General features: G+C 47.8%; 2 protein-coding genes across 2 annotated transcripts in view; both read right to left on the bottom strand.

Annotated features, from left to right (window-relative positions):
* LOC108788091 overlaps positions 1–7,749 on the bottom strand; it is a 59,675-nt gene extending 51,926 nt beyond the window's left edge. Inside the window, exons 1-5 of the mRNA XM_018557825.1 lie at positions 7,590–7,749; positions 7,201–7,296; positions 6,533–6,634; positions 4,476–5,863; positions 693–937 (exon numbers count right to left, since the gene is read on the bottom strand). Of these exons, the coding sequence (XP_018413327.1) occupies positions 693–937; positions 4,476–5,863; positions 6,533–6,634; positions 7,201–7,296; positions 7,590–7,749 (1,991 nt within the window). The remainder of the gene's footprint in view (positions 1–692; positions 938–4,475; positions 5,864–6,532; positions 6,635–7,200; positions 7,297–7,589) is intronic.
* A 3,472-nt stretch (positions 7,750–11,221) lies between these two features.
* The window catches only part of LOC108788090 (oocyte zinc finger protein XlCOF7.1-like), an 11,761-nt gene continuing 5,908 nt past the window's right edge, over positions 11,222–17,074 (bottom strand). The window contains exons 5-7 of the mRNA XM_018557824.1: positions 15,935–16,040; positions 14,666–15,322; positions 11,222–11,319 (exon numbers count right to left, since the gene is read on the bottom strand). Of these exons, the coding sequence (XP_018413326.1) occupies positions 11,222–11,319; positions 14,666–15,322; positions 15,935–16,040 (861 nt within the window). The remainder of the gene's footprint in view (positions 11,320–14,665; positions 15,323–15,934; positions 16,041–17,074) is intronic.

Raw genomic sequence — 17,074 nt, 5'->3', positions numbered from 1 at the left:
GATCCGACGACCTGCTTGTGGCTGATGATCCTGAAGGGCAGCAAGGCAGACACTGATTGATCAGTGTCCTGCTACAATCAACAGTAGGACGCCGATCCATCAGTGAGCAGCGGCTTTAAGCCGACTGCTCGAATTAGGTGCGCGGAGTCCCAGGGAGTGCCTGCGCACTACTGAGTCCCTGCTAGGAGGTGAGGGGTTACCACGGCGCGCCTGCGCAGGACGGCGTTGGAGCCCGACGGTGGACCGTAACCCGGTACGTCTATTACAGTCACCAACAACATTCATGGATTCTGGAGGTGAGGTTTTAATGCCCTCGTTTTAAAGCTCACCTGTTATGAGTCCCCCAGAAAGAAGGGCACAATGTATCATGGGACCAGGGGTGCCCCCTTACCTGGTTGTCGAAGGGCATGGTGCCAGGTGTAGGATCCTTCCTGTGGTATCTTGGTGCCCGGTGGCAGGGCATGCACGTGGCCTATTAGTCAATTCAGGTGCTGATCATTCAGAGGGAGGGCCTCATTGACACACTTACTGTACATTTCCTCGCCATCCCATTGGCTCTCGGGGGTTGGAAGCTTCCTCATTGCTCCGACAACGGGGGCGTTCCTGGACCTTGCTGGGTTTAAATCCCAGTCAGAGCCCTGACGTGTTGCTGAGTTATTCTGCCTAAATCCTGTGCAAGTACGAAGCGTTACCCTCTTCCTGCTCCTGATCTCCGTTCCCACCATTCGGACTCCCTGATTCTTGACCCCTGGCTTGTCTTCTCATCTATATTTGCTGCCTGCCTTAACCCGGACGGTATTCTGACTACGCCTTTGGATTTCCCATCTTGAACCTTCACCCCGGACTTGTATCCAGCACTGTTCTCTGCTATTGGGTTCCACTCCTGCATACAGGGTAACTCCGCCCTGACACTTGGCTTCATAACGGCTGAAGGAAGCTGGACCAGAAATGGTGGGAATATCTCATCATCAAGTACGCAAGAGCTACAATAAGCCATTGATTGATGTAACCCTTTGGTGTCCATCAAATACTTTAGATTCTGGTTGGATTTGACCTTTAAATTGCACTTATACCTGATCTGAGAGCGCTCCTGGACACAAGTCTTTGTAACTCAGTAAAAGTAAGATGCTACAATTTTCAGGTGTCAACTCAGAAGTTACCTCCTGGTCTTCAAATTTTTCTTCAGTCTTCTAATTTATTTTCCTAGTGTCCTAGTCTTCTCATTCTCTACATTCCCAACCCCATGTCTTACTCCTATACAGATGACGCTTCATAGGAACTAGGGTTGCACAGATACCAAGTACAGTACTCGGTACAAGTACGAGTACATGTACCGATACTTTTGAGCTCCAGGACTACACTAGATAAAAATTAAAAAATTAGGAGGCAGCTGTCATTTGTAAGGAGCACACAGAGCTCCTGGGATTTGTACATCTCTGTTTTAATGTACGATTTTGTTTATATATATATATATATTGTAACAAGGACACTCCACTGAAGACCGGAGGTGCAAGTACAATGCAGTTTATTTGCTTTCAAAACGAAAGATAACACGAAATCCAACATAAATAGCTTGCTGTAGCATAACAGATAGGGGCTCACCAATCCTCGAGTTGTCACGTACACTCAAGGTGTCCCAGTCTTTTATTATAAATATAAATAAAGGGATCCACAGATACCAGTTTTGCGAGTACGAGAACTGGTACTTGCCGAGTACTTAGAAGTACGAGTACTGATACATTTTTGTTTATTGTCATGTGACAGTTTTTCTAAAATAATACAGACTAATGATTTCAGGACAATGGTGGAGTGCCTGGGAGTTCTCATGAAAATGCCAAGTATCGGCACTGGTACTCGAAAAGTATCTGTGCATCCCTAATAGGAACCCACTGAGAGAAATCTGTGAGCCTTCTCCTGAAACATTGCTTGACTTTGGCTTCTACCTGAGAGCCACTGAGCTGGGACAGGCACCCTAAAGGCACGGTCAGGATTCCGGACCTTTATACTGGTTCCACGTTCTTTATCTGAAGCCTTGAGACCATTGGCCCAGAATGGAGATTGGAATGGAAATAAGGCTCCCTTATTTCTTGCACAACAAGCTTCTTCATGCCATTAGACAAGGCGCCCTGGTCTCTAACACATCACACTACCTGAAACAGGCTTGGGAAACACCAGCCACTGTGCTATTGGCCAATGAATGTTGTACTTATAATTATAGCGATGCAATCAGGTGTAATAGGGTGAAGGTATAATAAGTGGAGATACACCCATGAGGGTGTTTTCTCAATGATGCTCTTTAAATGTTACAGTTAGTCCAGTAAGTAACCTCCATGTGATCTCGGGGACATGAAACCTTCATCTGAACTTTTATAATACATAGGCAGCCTAGTCCTATGTTTTCCAAGACGAGAAATAAAGGGCTGTATGCCCAAGAACAAGTCATAAAGAAAATGAGTCTTTCAGCCAAATGGTTTTATTTCATAACGGTACATTCATAACAGACTTTATTGTGGCAAGAAAACACTTTCCAATTGTAGTGAGTACACAATTCTAAGTTCCATATCCTCAAGCTATGTATCCATCATAGATATTCCATGTTTGGTCTCCATCACATGGTTTTTATACATCTGGAACAAGCCTTTGTCGGAGATTCAGTAATTCCTTTCTTAATTTGGTCTTCCAGTTCATCCCCCATGACAGCCCACACTCAATAGATTGTCTCTGACCCACGTACTGGAACTAGAACATTTTAACAGTCCTTGACTATAATGCCTCCTAAGCTCTATGTCATCGAGAACAAGGTATGGAGACAGCAAACAAATATCAAACTGTTATATGGACAGACTGATGAGGGAATGATCTTGGGGGCTGTCATGGAGGATGAACATAGTAAGGAACTTGTTTCACTCCTTACCGGATGCCCCACAACAAGCGAGGGTGCTCGTAGTGACTGCGGATGGCACAGCTGGTTACAGGAATCACTTGAAGAAAGTTGAGGTCAATTTTAAGCCTGATGAAGGAACCCTGCGTGGCCATGCGCTTGTTTTTACTTGACATGGTTCTTATTAAAGGAACACATGGTTATCCTGGAAGGATTTTTGGTGTGCTGGTGTCCTTTCTTCAATTGTGTCATGGAGGAATGGAGGATGAACTGCAAATCCAGTTACAGGTGAGAGTACATTCTCATTATGTTCAGAGAAGAAATGTGGGGGAGAACAGAGACTTCAGAACGTGACTTGGAACCATAAAAGATCTGAGGAGGTAATGAAGACCGGGCCTTCAAAACTCTACATCCTCTTCCAGTGGGTAGGCAGGGATCTCCTGGCTGTGGCCTATCAATGGAAAAGCACCAGCCAACCCTTTTAGTTCTACTACAGCACACCTGTAGTATATATTATAAATATGGCCGTATATCGCACCAACGTCATCAGAATAGTGAGGACAAACACTATCTCTATGACTTGCAGTACTACCTGACATGGAATTCATTGGAAAGTACTTTCAACTGAAGGTTCAAGAGACAGACAACGAGTTGAGGGCTCCTTGGCAACCTAGAGCTGTGTAGAAAGTAGTTTAGTGATGGAGAACATTCATGTAAATCAGGTGGTAAGAGTGTAGGGCTTAAATATCTCACTGGTCCAATGCCACCACGTAGTCCAATGCCACCACGATCATTGGACAAGATTCTTTGGGCTGTAGGGCTTAAATATCTCACTGGTTCAATGCTACCACGTGGTCCAATGCTACCACAATCATTGGACAAGTTTCTTTGGGCTGAAACCTCACCGTCACCTGTAGGAATGTTCCCTCAGAAGGATTTGCTGGTGTTTGATTTTGATCCTTCTACACCTATATCAGCAAATTTAAACATAAGCCTGGCATATACCAGCCATATAAACCATTGTGAAGCCAACATGCTGCTTAGTGGGCTCTTAAGACCTTAGTTGGGGGTCTTCTAGCTCTACTAAATCACAGCTGTTAAAAATAAGCTTAAAGGCTTGGAGAATTGGTAGAGCACCAGGAAGAGAGGTCTGAAGAAGGGGGAAGCACAAGGGAAGTCCTGAAGAAGAGCAGGGGATTATGCGGGAAGTGAAGGTCCCTCTTTGGTGTCTGAAGACCAAGGTTGAGGTTGGTCTTCTATAGGTTGAACTTGATGGACTTTTTTTCAACCCAAGTATCTAACTATGATACGTACCAAGTGAAAGAACACTGATGGCTTCCATTTTGGATTCCAAATTATACTCGATGGAGGACGCCAATATTTGATCTGGTCTAAACACGCCTGTCGCAGTGCATAGGCTGCCCATGACCTATACCACGTAGCCAAGGGGGTGAAACCTTGGCCACTCCAGGACGTTTCCTATCTGCTCTGCACAACGGCCTTTTCTGGGTTGACTATGAGTTTACCAACCTCATTCATCCTCGATGTCAGAGAGTTCTTCTTTGATTTGAATTTTTAGGTGCTGCAACTGGACATCTGAGGGATCCAATGGGTTCCCCGCGTGGGATCGATGATGGGTCACAAGTTTGGACTTCCTCGTGAAACACGCTCCACATTCCAAACAGGAAAAAGGCTTCTCCCCTGTATGAGACCTTTCGTGTGTGATCATATGGGGTTTCTGTGCAAAGCATTTGCTGCATATGGAGCACGCATAGGGCTTCTCCCCGGTGTGAGTCCTCCTGTGCGTAATAAGATTGGACTTGTGTGCAAAGCACTTGCCGCACGCGGTGCAGGAGTATGGCTTCTCCCCAGTGTGGGTCCTCTCGTGGTCATCGAGGACATACTTTTGTGCAAAGCTTTTCCCGCAGACGGCACACGAATACGGCATCTTCCCCGAATGAGCCTTCTCGTGCATCGCCAGGGTGTACTTGTGTGCAAAGGGTTTCCCGCACACGCTGCAGGAAAATGGCTTCTCCTTCGTGTGGGTCCTTTCATGCATGGCCAGGATGTATTTCTGCGCAAAGTTTTTCCCGCAAACGGGGCAAGAGTGCGGCTTCTCCCCCGCGTGCGCCCTCTCGTGCGTGGTCAGGTTGGATTTATAGGCAAAGCTTTTCCCGCACATGGAACAGGAGAACGGTTTCTCTCCCGTGTGCGTTTTTTCGTGCTCGTTCAAGTTGGACTTCTGGGAAAAGGCTTTTCCACATTCAGAACACGTGTATGGCTTTCCCCCCGTGTGCACCACTACGTGGCGCTCCAGTCGGGTCGCATCCGGAAAGCCTTTTCCGCATTCAGGACAGGAATACGGCTGATCCTGTTTGTGGTTCCTTTCGTGCTTGCTAACGTAGGATTTGGAGGAAAAGTTTTTCCCGCAGACCGAACAGGAGTATGGTTTCTGCCCCGTGTGGGTTGTCTCGTGACGGTCTAAGCGGCCTTTGTCTGGAAAGCTTTTCCCGCATTGAGGACAGGAGAATGGCCTGAGCCCCGTGTGAAACCTTGCGTGCTTAACGAGACCGCCCTTCAGGAGGAAACATTTCCCGCAATCCGAGCAGAAGTACGGCTTCTCGCCTTTGTGGATTTTCCGGTGCGTGATCAGGTTTCCTCTTTGGGTGAAAGCTTTTCCACATTCAGAGCAGGAAAATGGCCTCTCTCCGGTGTGACTTCTCTGGTGCGTGATGAGCTTTGCTCTCTGGTTGAAACACTTCCCACACTCGGGACACTGGAACATGTCACCCCCGCTACGAGCGTGATGGGGATGATCAGGAAGACTCCCGCCATGTGTAGAGGGATCGGTAGATGGACTTGAACTATGATGGGCTGGAAGGAGATTTGGAGTAGTTGGGTTTTCCTCTGAAGATCTTGCTATAGCATCATCTTCTTTCTCATCTTCTGGTTCTTCCAAGCCATTCTTTGTGTCGGCTTCACCTGGAAGAGACAGGAAGTCCACTTATTTGAGGGTCCTCAGATCTTAGAGGGAATTACGGCAATTCGGTCTTTTGTAGCTCCACAAACACCCTCACCCTAGTGGCACCATAATATGAGAAGTGAGGGACAATTGTCTAAGGTCACACTTGCCTGATCACAGGCCCCGAAACAAGTATCCTCCCCCCGGAATGTATCCCGGACCTCACTGCCCCTCCTTCAGGCCTCGGACAGCCATGGTGGGTGTTGGCGGGGATGGCAGGAGGCGATCAGCGGTGAACCTGTGTTTACGGATGATCTAGGCAATGAATGAAGCTGGAAGCGACAACCATTTGGTCACTTCCAGTCTCAGAGCTCTCAATCAGCATCAGAGCTCTCAAACCCCCCCGGTGTGTATGCTGGGCTTCACTGCCCCTCCTGCAGGCCCGGGACGGCCATGGCGGGTGTTGGAGGAGAGAGCAGGAGATCAGCGGTGAACATCTGTTTAATGATCATCTAGGCAATGATTGAAGCTGGAAGCGACAACCATTTGGTCACTTCCAGTCTCAGTGCTCCCGTTCAGGGCTGTGGCTGGAGATGAAGCTAAATCAACCCCCATCTGTTGCTCGAGTTGCTAGCGGCCAGATAAGAAGAATCTCTGGAGCTTTTCCGAGTTTAGTTCCTGTAACTCACCTCTGCTGCTCTTTGGGGGACTTTCCTCCTCTTTAATCTTCATGAGTATTGTTCCATCCTCATCTTTGAACGTCCTCTCGGTCACTCTGGTGTCTTTGTGATCTGTGCATATGAGTGGAACACAACTGTAGTAATGTGTAGAGATGGGGGGTGGAGCTTATGGACCAACAAATCATAACAGAATCCCCAAACTATGGACTAAAGAAGGAAGGGCCAACCATGTACAATCAAACCCCTTAAGGAGAAAACAATAACGTCTCAGCCTCACTCTAGTTCACTTCATGTATCCAGCATATGACTCTTCAGACGTTGCCTCCAACTTATCATGTAGGACTGAAGTCCACCTAAGGCTTCAAGGTCATGAGGCCCTAAGTGTTCTTTCATTTAGGTACCAAGATTACTGTTAGTATTTTAAGGTCAATGTTTATGAGTTATAGATCTACAAGTAGACCATTACATGGATCATTGATTGAGGTTACAACTTCTAGCCTTGGATCCAACCAACCAAACAGAAGATAAGGAATGGCCAGTTGTATGGTGGCTGGAAGAGAAATATTAATGGGTAGACCTTGTATCTGAAAATGTTAAGGTATGTGGTCCTGTGGGTTCCTTTTATGTTCTGACAGACGAAGGGAGAGAAGAAGATTGTACGGACTGATATATCTTACCTGGGCCAATCTCCAAAGGAACTTCCTCCTTTTTAATCCTGACATGTCCTTCATCCTTCTCCTCATCATTGACGTCTCTCTGAATATCTCCAGAGTCTGTGAATAAAGATGAGAGTGAAGCCCCAAGTACTGAGATGTATGAGAGACCCCAGAGAGTGTGTGTGGGGGGAAAACTGGTCACGTCTCTTGGCTGGTAACACACAATGACATGATGTGAGGAGGAGAGCCGGAGTCTAATAGAGGCTGATGGCTCCTGACTCCCCCCCCTAGACACATTCCGTCCCCCCATTACTGCCTACTGACAGAGGAGGGGGAGAAGAAGAGATTGTTGTAGTGACTGAACAAGGAGAATCTGGGACTCTTTTCTGGATTTAGTGTTTATTCCTCACCTGTGCTGATCTCTGAAGAACATCCCTCCTCCTTACATGGACCTTGACCCTTCACGTACAGATCTGCTGCATCCTCCTTCACTTCAACTTTAATCTGATTTTTATTCTTAAAAATAATACCAAATAGAATTAGGATCCCCTGTGCCTCCATATAATCCATGGTGTTTATCTGGTTTCAGATATAATAAAGAGATAAGAAACTCAGTTCTATCTACCTGAGGGATCTCCTGATGTTCCTGTGTGGAATCCCGGGAATACAGAGGACGGGGACATCTCTCTGGGGTATTTCTGTTCCTGGATCCATCTGTAGGAAACACACACACTGACTGAATACATTGTTTCTATGTCTTTATATCAGAGGATGTGTGTATCTAGGGGATCCTCAATACTCAAGAAATGAAAGTCTCCTCTTACCCAGCGATGTGAGGGGCGGCCGGTTCTCCATCATGACATCCTTGTGTCCATCTTAATACTCCATGTGTTGGTATGTCTGAGCCGGTACATAACAATACACAGGCTTGTAAAGACTGAGCTGCAATAAACCAATGAGATTGGCGTAAATCATTAAAGCAAAGACCAAAAAATCAGAAATCCTCACTTTTGAGGTTCTCACTCTCACACTAAACATGTTCCATCTTCATGACCTCTGAATCTACAACAGTCCCTTGTCATTTGCTCTTTCCTGTTTGCTGACTATTATGTTGTATTGAGTTATGAGTCTGATTTTTAATCAATAATAACAATTAAGGGTTAAATCCCCTGAATATTAAATCATCAGTGGGCACGTTTGCCCACTTGGGTCTCAGGAACTCTGGAGGAAAGCCTTTCTGCTAGAACCCAAGTCTATGTTCCAATGGCAACCTACCACCAGGCTAATCTAAGCCTTGCTTGTGACAGCTGGGTGCCATGGTAACGCCGGGCACATATAAGCATCGGAACATGGCCATCATGGTAGGCTAGGACTTCCCAATGGGTGTCCTTCAGCTGAAGGTCTACAGGAGCCTCGCCAAGTAGACATCCGCGCCTATAGAGGCATTTTATGATGTGACCCATACGGTGTTATCTCCATTAAACAGACGGTTCCAGTATGTTCTCAGCGCGGTGTGTGCCGGAGTCGTTCATTTCTGGCGCCATGGCTACATGAGTGATCTTTGCACATTTTTTTTCCTGGTGTGATCAATTTGGGGACAAGGGGTGAAGGTCGCTCGACGTAGGAACTCTGTAACCGTGGATCAATATGGACTTGATAAGGTTCCGATGTGAGCAGAAAAAACAAATATTTACGACGTCCTGCCTTATCGGAAATTCCAGTTGCATCCAATATTTTGTGCGTTGTGATCGCTGAACGATCAAATTAGAAATAACAACAGATCGGGATAGGAGAGCTTATGACTGGAAGTGTTCAGCTATAATCAGCCGCTGGATAGAAAGAAAATCTCGGAATCCCTCATTTGGGCTTCAAAAAAATGGCCGCCCCCCATCGTCCCAAGGCCACTTCCTCTGAGCGTGCACGTCACCACGGCAACTTCATGTGGTGGAGGTGGATATCTTAGTGGTGGCCCCTGACCTGTCTCTGCATCTATTCATATCATGTGGTGGTGGAGATCTTAGTGGGGGCCCTGCATCCATTCACATCATGTGGCCTTTCCAAAGCTGTACAGATGACCTGACCACAGGTGGGTGAGGTATACGAGAGCCACACCACTGATTAAAGAGTTCAAAAATTGTTTCATAATTTCACGTTGAGGGAAAATGGAACAGCCAACGCATTTCGAGGGCTTAGACACTCCCCCTTCATCAGGGCTTGGGTACTGTATGAACTTAAAAAGTAAGGACTCAGTAGAGAGATCAGTAGGAGGGATGATCTCACATGACAATCTTGACCTAGTCCTGTGGGTGTAACACATATATGCGGTGACACAGCGGGTGGGTATTCATTGCCAATACCCCAAGCTTTGTGGAGACACTCAAGAGCAAGCTTTACCTCAAATCTGTGTCCTTGCCAAGACCCCATCCCTATGGAAAATAGGTTAGAGGGCACCTGGCCTGGAGGAATATCTGGAGAACTCGAGAGGGCACCTTCTCTGGGGAATATCTGGAGAACTCGAGAGGACACCTTCTCTGGGGAACATCCGGAGAACTCGAGAGGGCACCTTCTCTGGGGAATATCTGGAGAACTCGAGAGGGCACCTTCTCTGGGGAATATCTGGAGAACTCGAGAGGTCACCTTCTCTGGGGAATATCTGGAGAACTTGAGAGGGCACCTTCTCTGGGGAATATCTGGAGAACTCGAGAAGGCAAGTTGGACTTCTGTGCGAAGCTCTTCCCACACACGGAACAAGAATAAGGCTTCTCCCCTATGTGAGTCCTCTCATGCAAAATAAGGAAAGCTTTTGTGCCGACAAATTTCCCACAGTAGGAACAAGAGAACGTCTTCTCCCCCATGTGGACTACCTCATGCCGCTCCAGGTAGGCCTTCTCCGAAAAGGTCTCTCCGCATTAAGAGCAGGAGTATGGTTTCCGCCGTGCGTGAATCCTTTCGTGCTTGCTGACGTCCGCTTTCTGCACGAAGCACCTTCCACACACCGAGCAGGAATATGGCTTCGGACCCATGTGGGTCCGTTCATGTCGGCCCAGATGGGCTTTATCTGGAAAGCCTTTTCCACACTGATAGCAAGAATGTGGCATGACCCCCGTGTGAGTCCTCATGTGCTTATTAAGATCTCCTCTCAGAGCAAAACACTTTCCACACTCAGAACACCTCAAAGGGCTTTTGGCCCGTGTGCAGCACCTGATGGCAAACGAAAGACGATTTGGCCGTGAAACATTTCCCGCAATCAGAGCACGAATACGGCCTCTCTCCTCTGTGGCTCTTTTCCTGCCTGATGACCTGCTGCTTCTGCACAAAGCTCTTCCTGCATTTGGAGCACGAGAAGGGCTTCTGGCCCGTGTGGATCTTCTGATGTTTTGCCAGATCGTCTTTCACCATAAATCCCCTCCCGCACTCGGAACAGGAATGCGGCTTTTCCCTGCGTGATATTTCTGGTGTCGGATGAGAGGGCCCCTTTCCGTAAAACATTTCCCGCAGTAGGAGCACAAGTAGGGCTACAAGGTTCCCTTTTTCCGCAAAAGCCTTCCCGCATACAGAGCAGGAATAGGGCTTCACCCTTGAGTGAATCCTCACGTGCTTCGTGAGTTGAGACTTCTTTGGGAAGTTTTTTCCACACTCAGGACAAGGGAAAAGAATGTCGTCCTCCCCAAATGTTGTAGGATCAGTCACCAGATTTTCAGCATAGCTCTCGCCTGGTGTAGAGGGGTCAGCTGATCGATCTGTATTGTGAGGCACTCCTAAAAAGTCTGTGGTGAAAACTTTGTCCTCTGTTTCACCATCTTGGGAGCTAACGGGACTTCTCTCCATGCCGTAGCTTCTGTACTGCCCGTCTGATTTGAAAAAAAGGCCAATCAATGTGTTTCCACTGATGGCCACCATCATTGATAGCCAACTTACTACAGTTCTCCCCGTCTACATATGGAAGCCATTGTATAAATAGAAATCTTAGACCCATGATGGCCTGATGTTTTAGTGACTGAACAAGGACAATCCGCGACTCCTTCCTTTCTGGACTTAGTATTTATGAATCACCTGTGCTGATCTCAACGAGAACTTCCTCCTCTTTAATCCTCACATGTTCTTCCACCTCTTCCTCAGCTTTGACATCACTCTGAGGGTCTGTGAATAAAGATGAGAGTGAAGCCTCCTGAGATGTATGAGAGACCACAGAGAGTGTGTGTGTGGGGGGAGACTGGTCACGTCTCTTGGCTGGTAACACACAATGACATGATGTGAGGAGGAGAGCCGGAGTCTAATAGAGGCTGATGTCTCCTGACCCCCCCCACACTAAACAGGCAAAAGTTTGGCTTAACAATCCACCAGACTAACGTGGGCAGCAAGATGGCTGTAAGCTGGCCTAGTAAACGCACAATAGGAGGGTTGTCTAGAGATCACATCTGTCGTATCTCATTGAGGAAAGAATCCATATTGGTTGATGAGGAAGTGAGGAAACTTGAAGAGAACTTGCAGAAGATGTTTCCTACAGATGGATCCAGGAACAGAAATACCCCAGAGAGATGTCCCCGTCCTCTGTAGTCCTGGCACTCCACACAGGAACATCAGGAGATCCCTCAGGCCCGTCCTCTGTATTCCCGGGATTCCACACAGGAACATCAGGAGATCCCTCACGCCCGTCCTCTGTATTCCCGGCATTCCACACAGGAACATCATGAGATCCCTCAGACCCGTCCTCTGTATTCCCGGGATTCCACACAGGAACATCAGGAGATCCCTCAGGCCCGTCATCTGTATTTCCAGGATTCCACACCAAAACATGAGATCCCTCAGACTCGTCCTCTATATTCTCGAGATACCATAGAGAAACATCATGAGATCCATCAGGCCTGTATTCTATATATAAATATCCCAGAGAGATGAAAGAAAACAGCTCCTGCTGTGTTCTCCTTGTAGAAAACCAAAAATGCTTTGTGACACCAGTGCTTGGGCACACTCTGTATTAAATGTTTATCGTAAACTGACAGACACCCTTCCACCTGACTGTAGCCACCCACCCACATCCTCTTCCTGGACCAATACACACCCACACACATCCCCTCTCACCTGATAACACCACCCATATTCCTTGCCAAGATGACAGCACCTACCCTCCAACCTGACAGCACCCTCCCACTCACATCCCCTCCACAGACTGATAGACCACCTCTCACCTGACAGCACCCATCTAGCCACAGCTCCTACCCTGACAGCACCCACCTGCCTACATCCACTGCAACCTGACAGCACTCACCTGCCCATATCTCCTACCTGAACCAAGAGACACCCCCCACCTGACAGCACCCCCTGCCCAGATCTCCTCCCTGGACCACAGACACCCTCCAACATCCCCTTCAACCTGAAAGAACACATCTCCTCCCTGAACCAAACACCCTCCAACCTGACAGCACCCACCTGCCCACATCTCCTCCCTGGACCACCCTCCCACTCACATCCCTTCCACAGACTGATAGACCACCTCTCACCTGACAGCACCCATCTAGCCACAGCTCCTACCCTGACAGTACCCACCTGCCTACATTCACTGCAACCTGACAGCACCCCTCCTGCCCATATCTCCTCCCTGGACCAACAGACACCCTACTACATCTTCTTCAATCTGATAGCAGCCACCTATCCACATCTCCTCCATGGACCAACAGAAACCCTCCCACATCTCCTCATCTGAGTGACAACTACGTTCCCACATCCCCCCTCCAAACTGACAGTCACCCTGCCACATTCCATTCCTGGAGATATGACCACAAGCACACATCCACTGCATAATGCATAACACCCCCTGTTGATTTCCCTCCCCAAACAACAGCCATCAACCAAAAATTCCCCAAACAGTCTCTGTTCCCACCATGACTCCTCTTGCCTATGTAGTGCACTCTGCACGGTGTTCAGACACTAGTCGACATCTCTACCGACACCTACAGGACTGACCAACATAATTGGACCACGTGCCCAGCACAGATGTCCCAACCCGCCCCCTTGGACTGCCCCCTGGAAAAACAACAATCCACATGAATCACAATCCTCAGGTAACATATACTTCCATTTTATTAAAGGTCATCAACACACCCGAACAATTCCCTAACCCATGCAGATCTGTTAACGTTTTATTTTCACACACACAGGTTCTTTTTTTTTTCTGTCGTAAGTGCCTCTCCTCACCCACAATGTTCCTCTACACCCAGCCGGCCAACAATGACTTGCAACTTGAGAATTCTACATCGGTAAGCATTGTCTTGGCCGTCATGCAGGGCAAAGTGACAACGTCTTTACAACGGGTAACCCCCCCTTCCCCATCCAGCATCATCTAGCTCGTTCCTTCCCAACCCGTCTGTCTCTGGCCTGCTCTTTTCAATCATTGGATATCAGCAGACAAAATATAAGCAGATTAAACTTCAGCTTTACGTCGAAATCTTGGCTGTTCTTCTGAGGCAACCACGGAGTCATTGTTAGCGAGCTGAGATGGGAGTCATCACAGTGGCCAAGTGGAAGTGTGGACAGGTTCCTTCATTTATGTGCAGGAGGTTACAATGCTGTACATTAGCAATAGGGATGCACCCATACCGGTTTTTCGGTATCGAGTACCGATACTTTGCTTTCGGTACACGCCGATACCAAGTACCCATACAGGTGCTTCCGCTGTCATGGAGCCGGCTTCAGAGGCAATCAGGGAGCCGTGTGGTGTGTAATGACAATGCCCGGCTGTCTGATTGCCGTCTCCATGTTGTTGGTCGGCTTGATTTTTTTGATTGGCCAGGAAACCGGCTTCCCAGCCAATCAGCATCGAGCCGGCTTTCCGGCCAATCAGGAAGCCAGGCAGCAAGTAATGACCCGCTTACCAGTTTTCTGATTGGCCGGGAAGCCGGCTCCATGCTGATTAGCTAGAAAGCCGGCTTCCTTATCAATCAGCATCAAGGAGAGGCGGGTCATTACTTGCCGCCCAGCTTCCTGATCGCATTTTGAAGCTGGCTACATGTTCCCTACAGCACTGCCAGTCAGAGGAAATCTTCCTCTGACCGGAAGTTCTGGTATCGAGGAAGGCATCGTAGCATTTGGGCGAGTAAGAGTACTCGCCCAAATACTCGGTATCGGCACCGATATCGATACTAGTATCGGTGCATCCCTAATTAGAACAAAAACACAGTTTACTTCAAAACAAATGTCCTTCACAAAGCGGAGAGGCCTCTTTCATTGGGATCAAAAGAAGAATCTTCCAAACTTTAGGTGCCAGATGTGATTGGTCAACCGCCTCGGCTACCTGGACCTTCAGATTTGTTCAGCCCTTCCATGGTAGGTACACAAGCATGAGTTAGAGGTCTTTTGTCCATTGACAGATGGGACTTTGAGGCAAAGCCTCTTCAATCCCTTCATGAAGAGCTTACCCCTCCCTGAGAACACTAGAGGAGCCTTCACCCCATGTGGATCCTCTGATGTTTAACCACAGTTGACTTACTCCTATAGCATTTCCCGCAGTGAGGACACGAATACGGCCTCAGCCCCGAGTGAGTTTTCTGGTGGGTCACCAGATCGGCCTTCCTCAAAAACCGCTTCCCGCATTCCAGACAAGAAAACGGTTTCTCGCCCGAGTGGATCACCTGATGGTGGTTCAGGTTTGACTTCTGGTGGAAGCGCTTGCCGCAATCCGAACACGAATAGGGCTTCTCCCCCGTGTGCAGTCTATAGTGTATGACAAGATGCGCATTGGAGGGAAACCCTTTCCCGCATTGGGGGCAGGTATAGGGCTTTGTCCCCGTGTTAGTTCGTATGTGATCCGCCAGACGCGTCTTCGGGGTATAACACTTCCCGCATTCGGAACAAGAATATAGCGTGTCCCCGGTGTTTACGTTGACCCCGGCTCTCTGGCTAAAACACCCCCCGCATTCGGGACACGGCAATGTTTCACCCTGGTTTTGACTGGCGTGATGGGCAACTGGGTCATCAGAGAAGCACCCCATGTGCATGGTGGAATGGGACGATAGTGCTGGGTGGAAGTTTGGGGTCATGGGGTTTTCTCCAGCAGAATCAGATGTGAGGTCATCATCATCCTCGATTTTGCCATCAGGAGAAGGAAGGGGCTGTGCTCTTGCGTTATACCTGTAGTGTTGTGTCGCTGGAAACAATAAGAGAGGGAAGAGCTGTTATCAGGAGCATTTTTGAAAGTCAACAACAACCTGAGCAACGTCTGAGAAGTTCTCTACATCCTGTCTCCTGTCATGTTAGTCTGGAACTTAGCAAGTAAGCCTCTCAAAACATTTGTCAACTGTTTTTTGTTTTGGATGGAGGGGTGGGGAGTTATTTGCGTCCACAGAGGGGAGCTTCACCCTATTTGTCCTGGTGACCATTGTCAAGTGATGACAACATTTTAAAGCTGTCACCAGAACAGGACATGACAGGAAAGTCTACATAATTGGACACCTAACTCGAAGTATGGATTTCCACTCTTTTGGAGAGATTTCCTCACACTTCCTGTTGTATCTCAGGACAGGAAGTGAAATCTCCCAGACAGGAAACAGACAAACAGTTCACCTACCGTGACTAACAAGATGTGAGGAGGAGAGCCAGAGTCTAATAGAGGCTGATGGCTCCTGACTCCCCCCACTAGACACATTCCGTCCCCCCATTACTGTCTACTGACAGAGGAGGGGGGAGAAGAAGAAATTGTTGTAGTGACTGAACAAGGAGAATCTGGGACTCTTCTCTGGGTTTAGTGTTTATTACTCACCTGTGCTGATCTCTGGGGTAATGTCCTCCTCTTTACATGGCTCATCACTAATCACAAATGGTTCTTCTGTTTCCATTTTCACATTGCCTTTCATTTTATTTCCATCCTAGGCAAGACACAAAAGTAGCATGAGAAACCACCACCAACAGCCAATCAAAATTCATAACTTTGCTGATCTTCGTTGACAGTCCAACCAAAACTGGACACATTTAAGCCGGTTGGTCAACTATTCAGATCACCAAAACGGCCCTCTGCCTCTTTAGTAGTAAACGTCTTGGGTTAGTCCACCAGAAACTGGGACACTGGGGGTCTGAAACACCCACCGGCCTTTTATGTCAGTCAGGAACTATTCTCAGGAGAGTTCTAGAGTGGAGGTCATGAAACCCCCCAATGGTAGCCATTGCAATCTCAAGGCTCCTTCTATACCCCGTACAACACGAAAAAGAGAGACACCACTGCCAAGGTCCATAGCATGCGAGTAGAGTTACGACCTCTACCAAAAAGTAATATATTTTAGGTGGCCTGATCCTTTCAGGTCCTGTGGTAAGTCTTCTGGAAGGAGAACCTTAGTCACCATTTCATGGAAGTTCTTGCCACACTTTTTTGTTGAAAGGTTGGCTTTTTCATGCGACAATGGCTTCCAGAGTTCTGTGGTACCAGAGGTGCTGGCAAGGAGACCTAATTGCGGCCATTATAGTTTGTGTAGATAAAATCATTCCAGTTTTCACAGCTACATATGAGGTGTCATAAGAGTTGGTGGAGGCAAGTTTGTCGGCAAGAATAGAATGAATTGTCCTAAGGGAGGCTGAGATTGGAGTATTTCCCGGATGTGTCTAAACTAAACCAGCACACCATTCAGTTCAATGTCTACAAACAAGGCCCGTTATCGCAACTCGCTACCGATCCACTTGATAAATGCGGTGAGAGCGTGTATCCCTCTGTACTGGAAGCATTCAGATACCCCACCGCTCAGGGTTTGGATTGGGAAGGTTGAAGAGCTCTGTGTCCTGGAGGAGTTGATTGCTGTCCTTCATCATGCAGAGAGTAGGTTTCACAAAACCTGGTTTTACTGGACAGAGTTCCTTGACTCCCCGGAGTTTGGACGGAGTTCCTTGACTCCCCGGAGTTCCTTGACTCCCC

This window comes from Nanorana parkeri, unplaced genomic scaffold (assembly GCF_000935625.1).
Source record: "Nanorana parkeri isolate BGI_ZX_2015 unplaced genomic scaffold, ASM93562v1 scaffold305, whole genome shotgun sequence".
NCBI classification, from domain to species: Eukaryota; Metazoa; Chordata; class Amphibia; order Anura; family Dicroglossidae; genus Nanorana; species Nanorana parkeri.
This window is presented reverse-complemented; position numbering and strand designations above follow the sequence as displayed.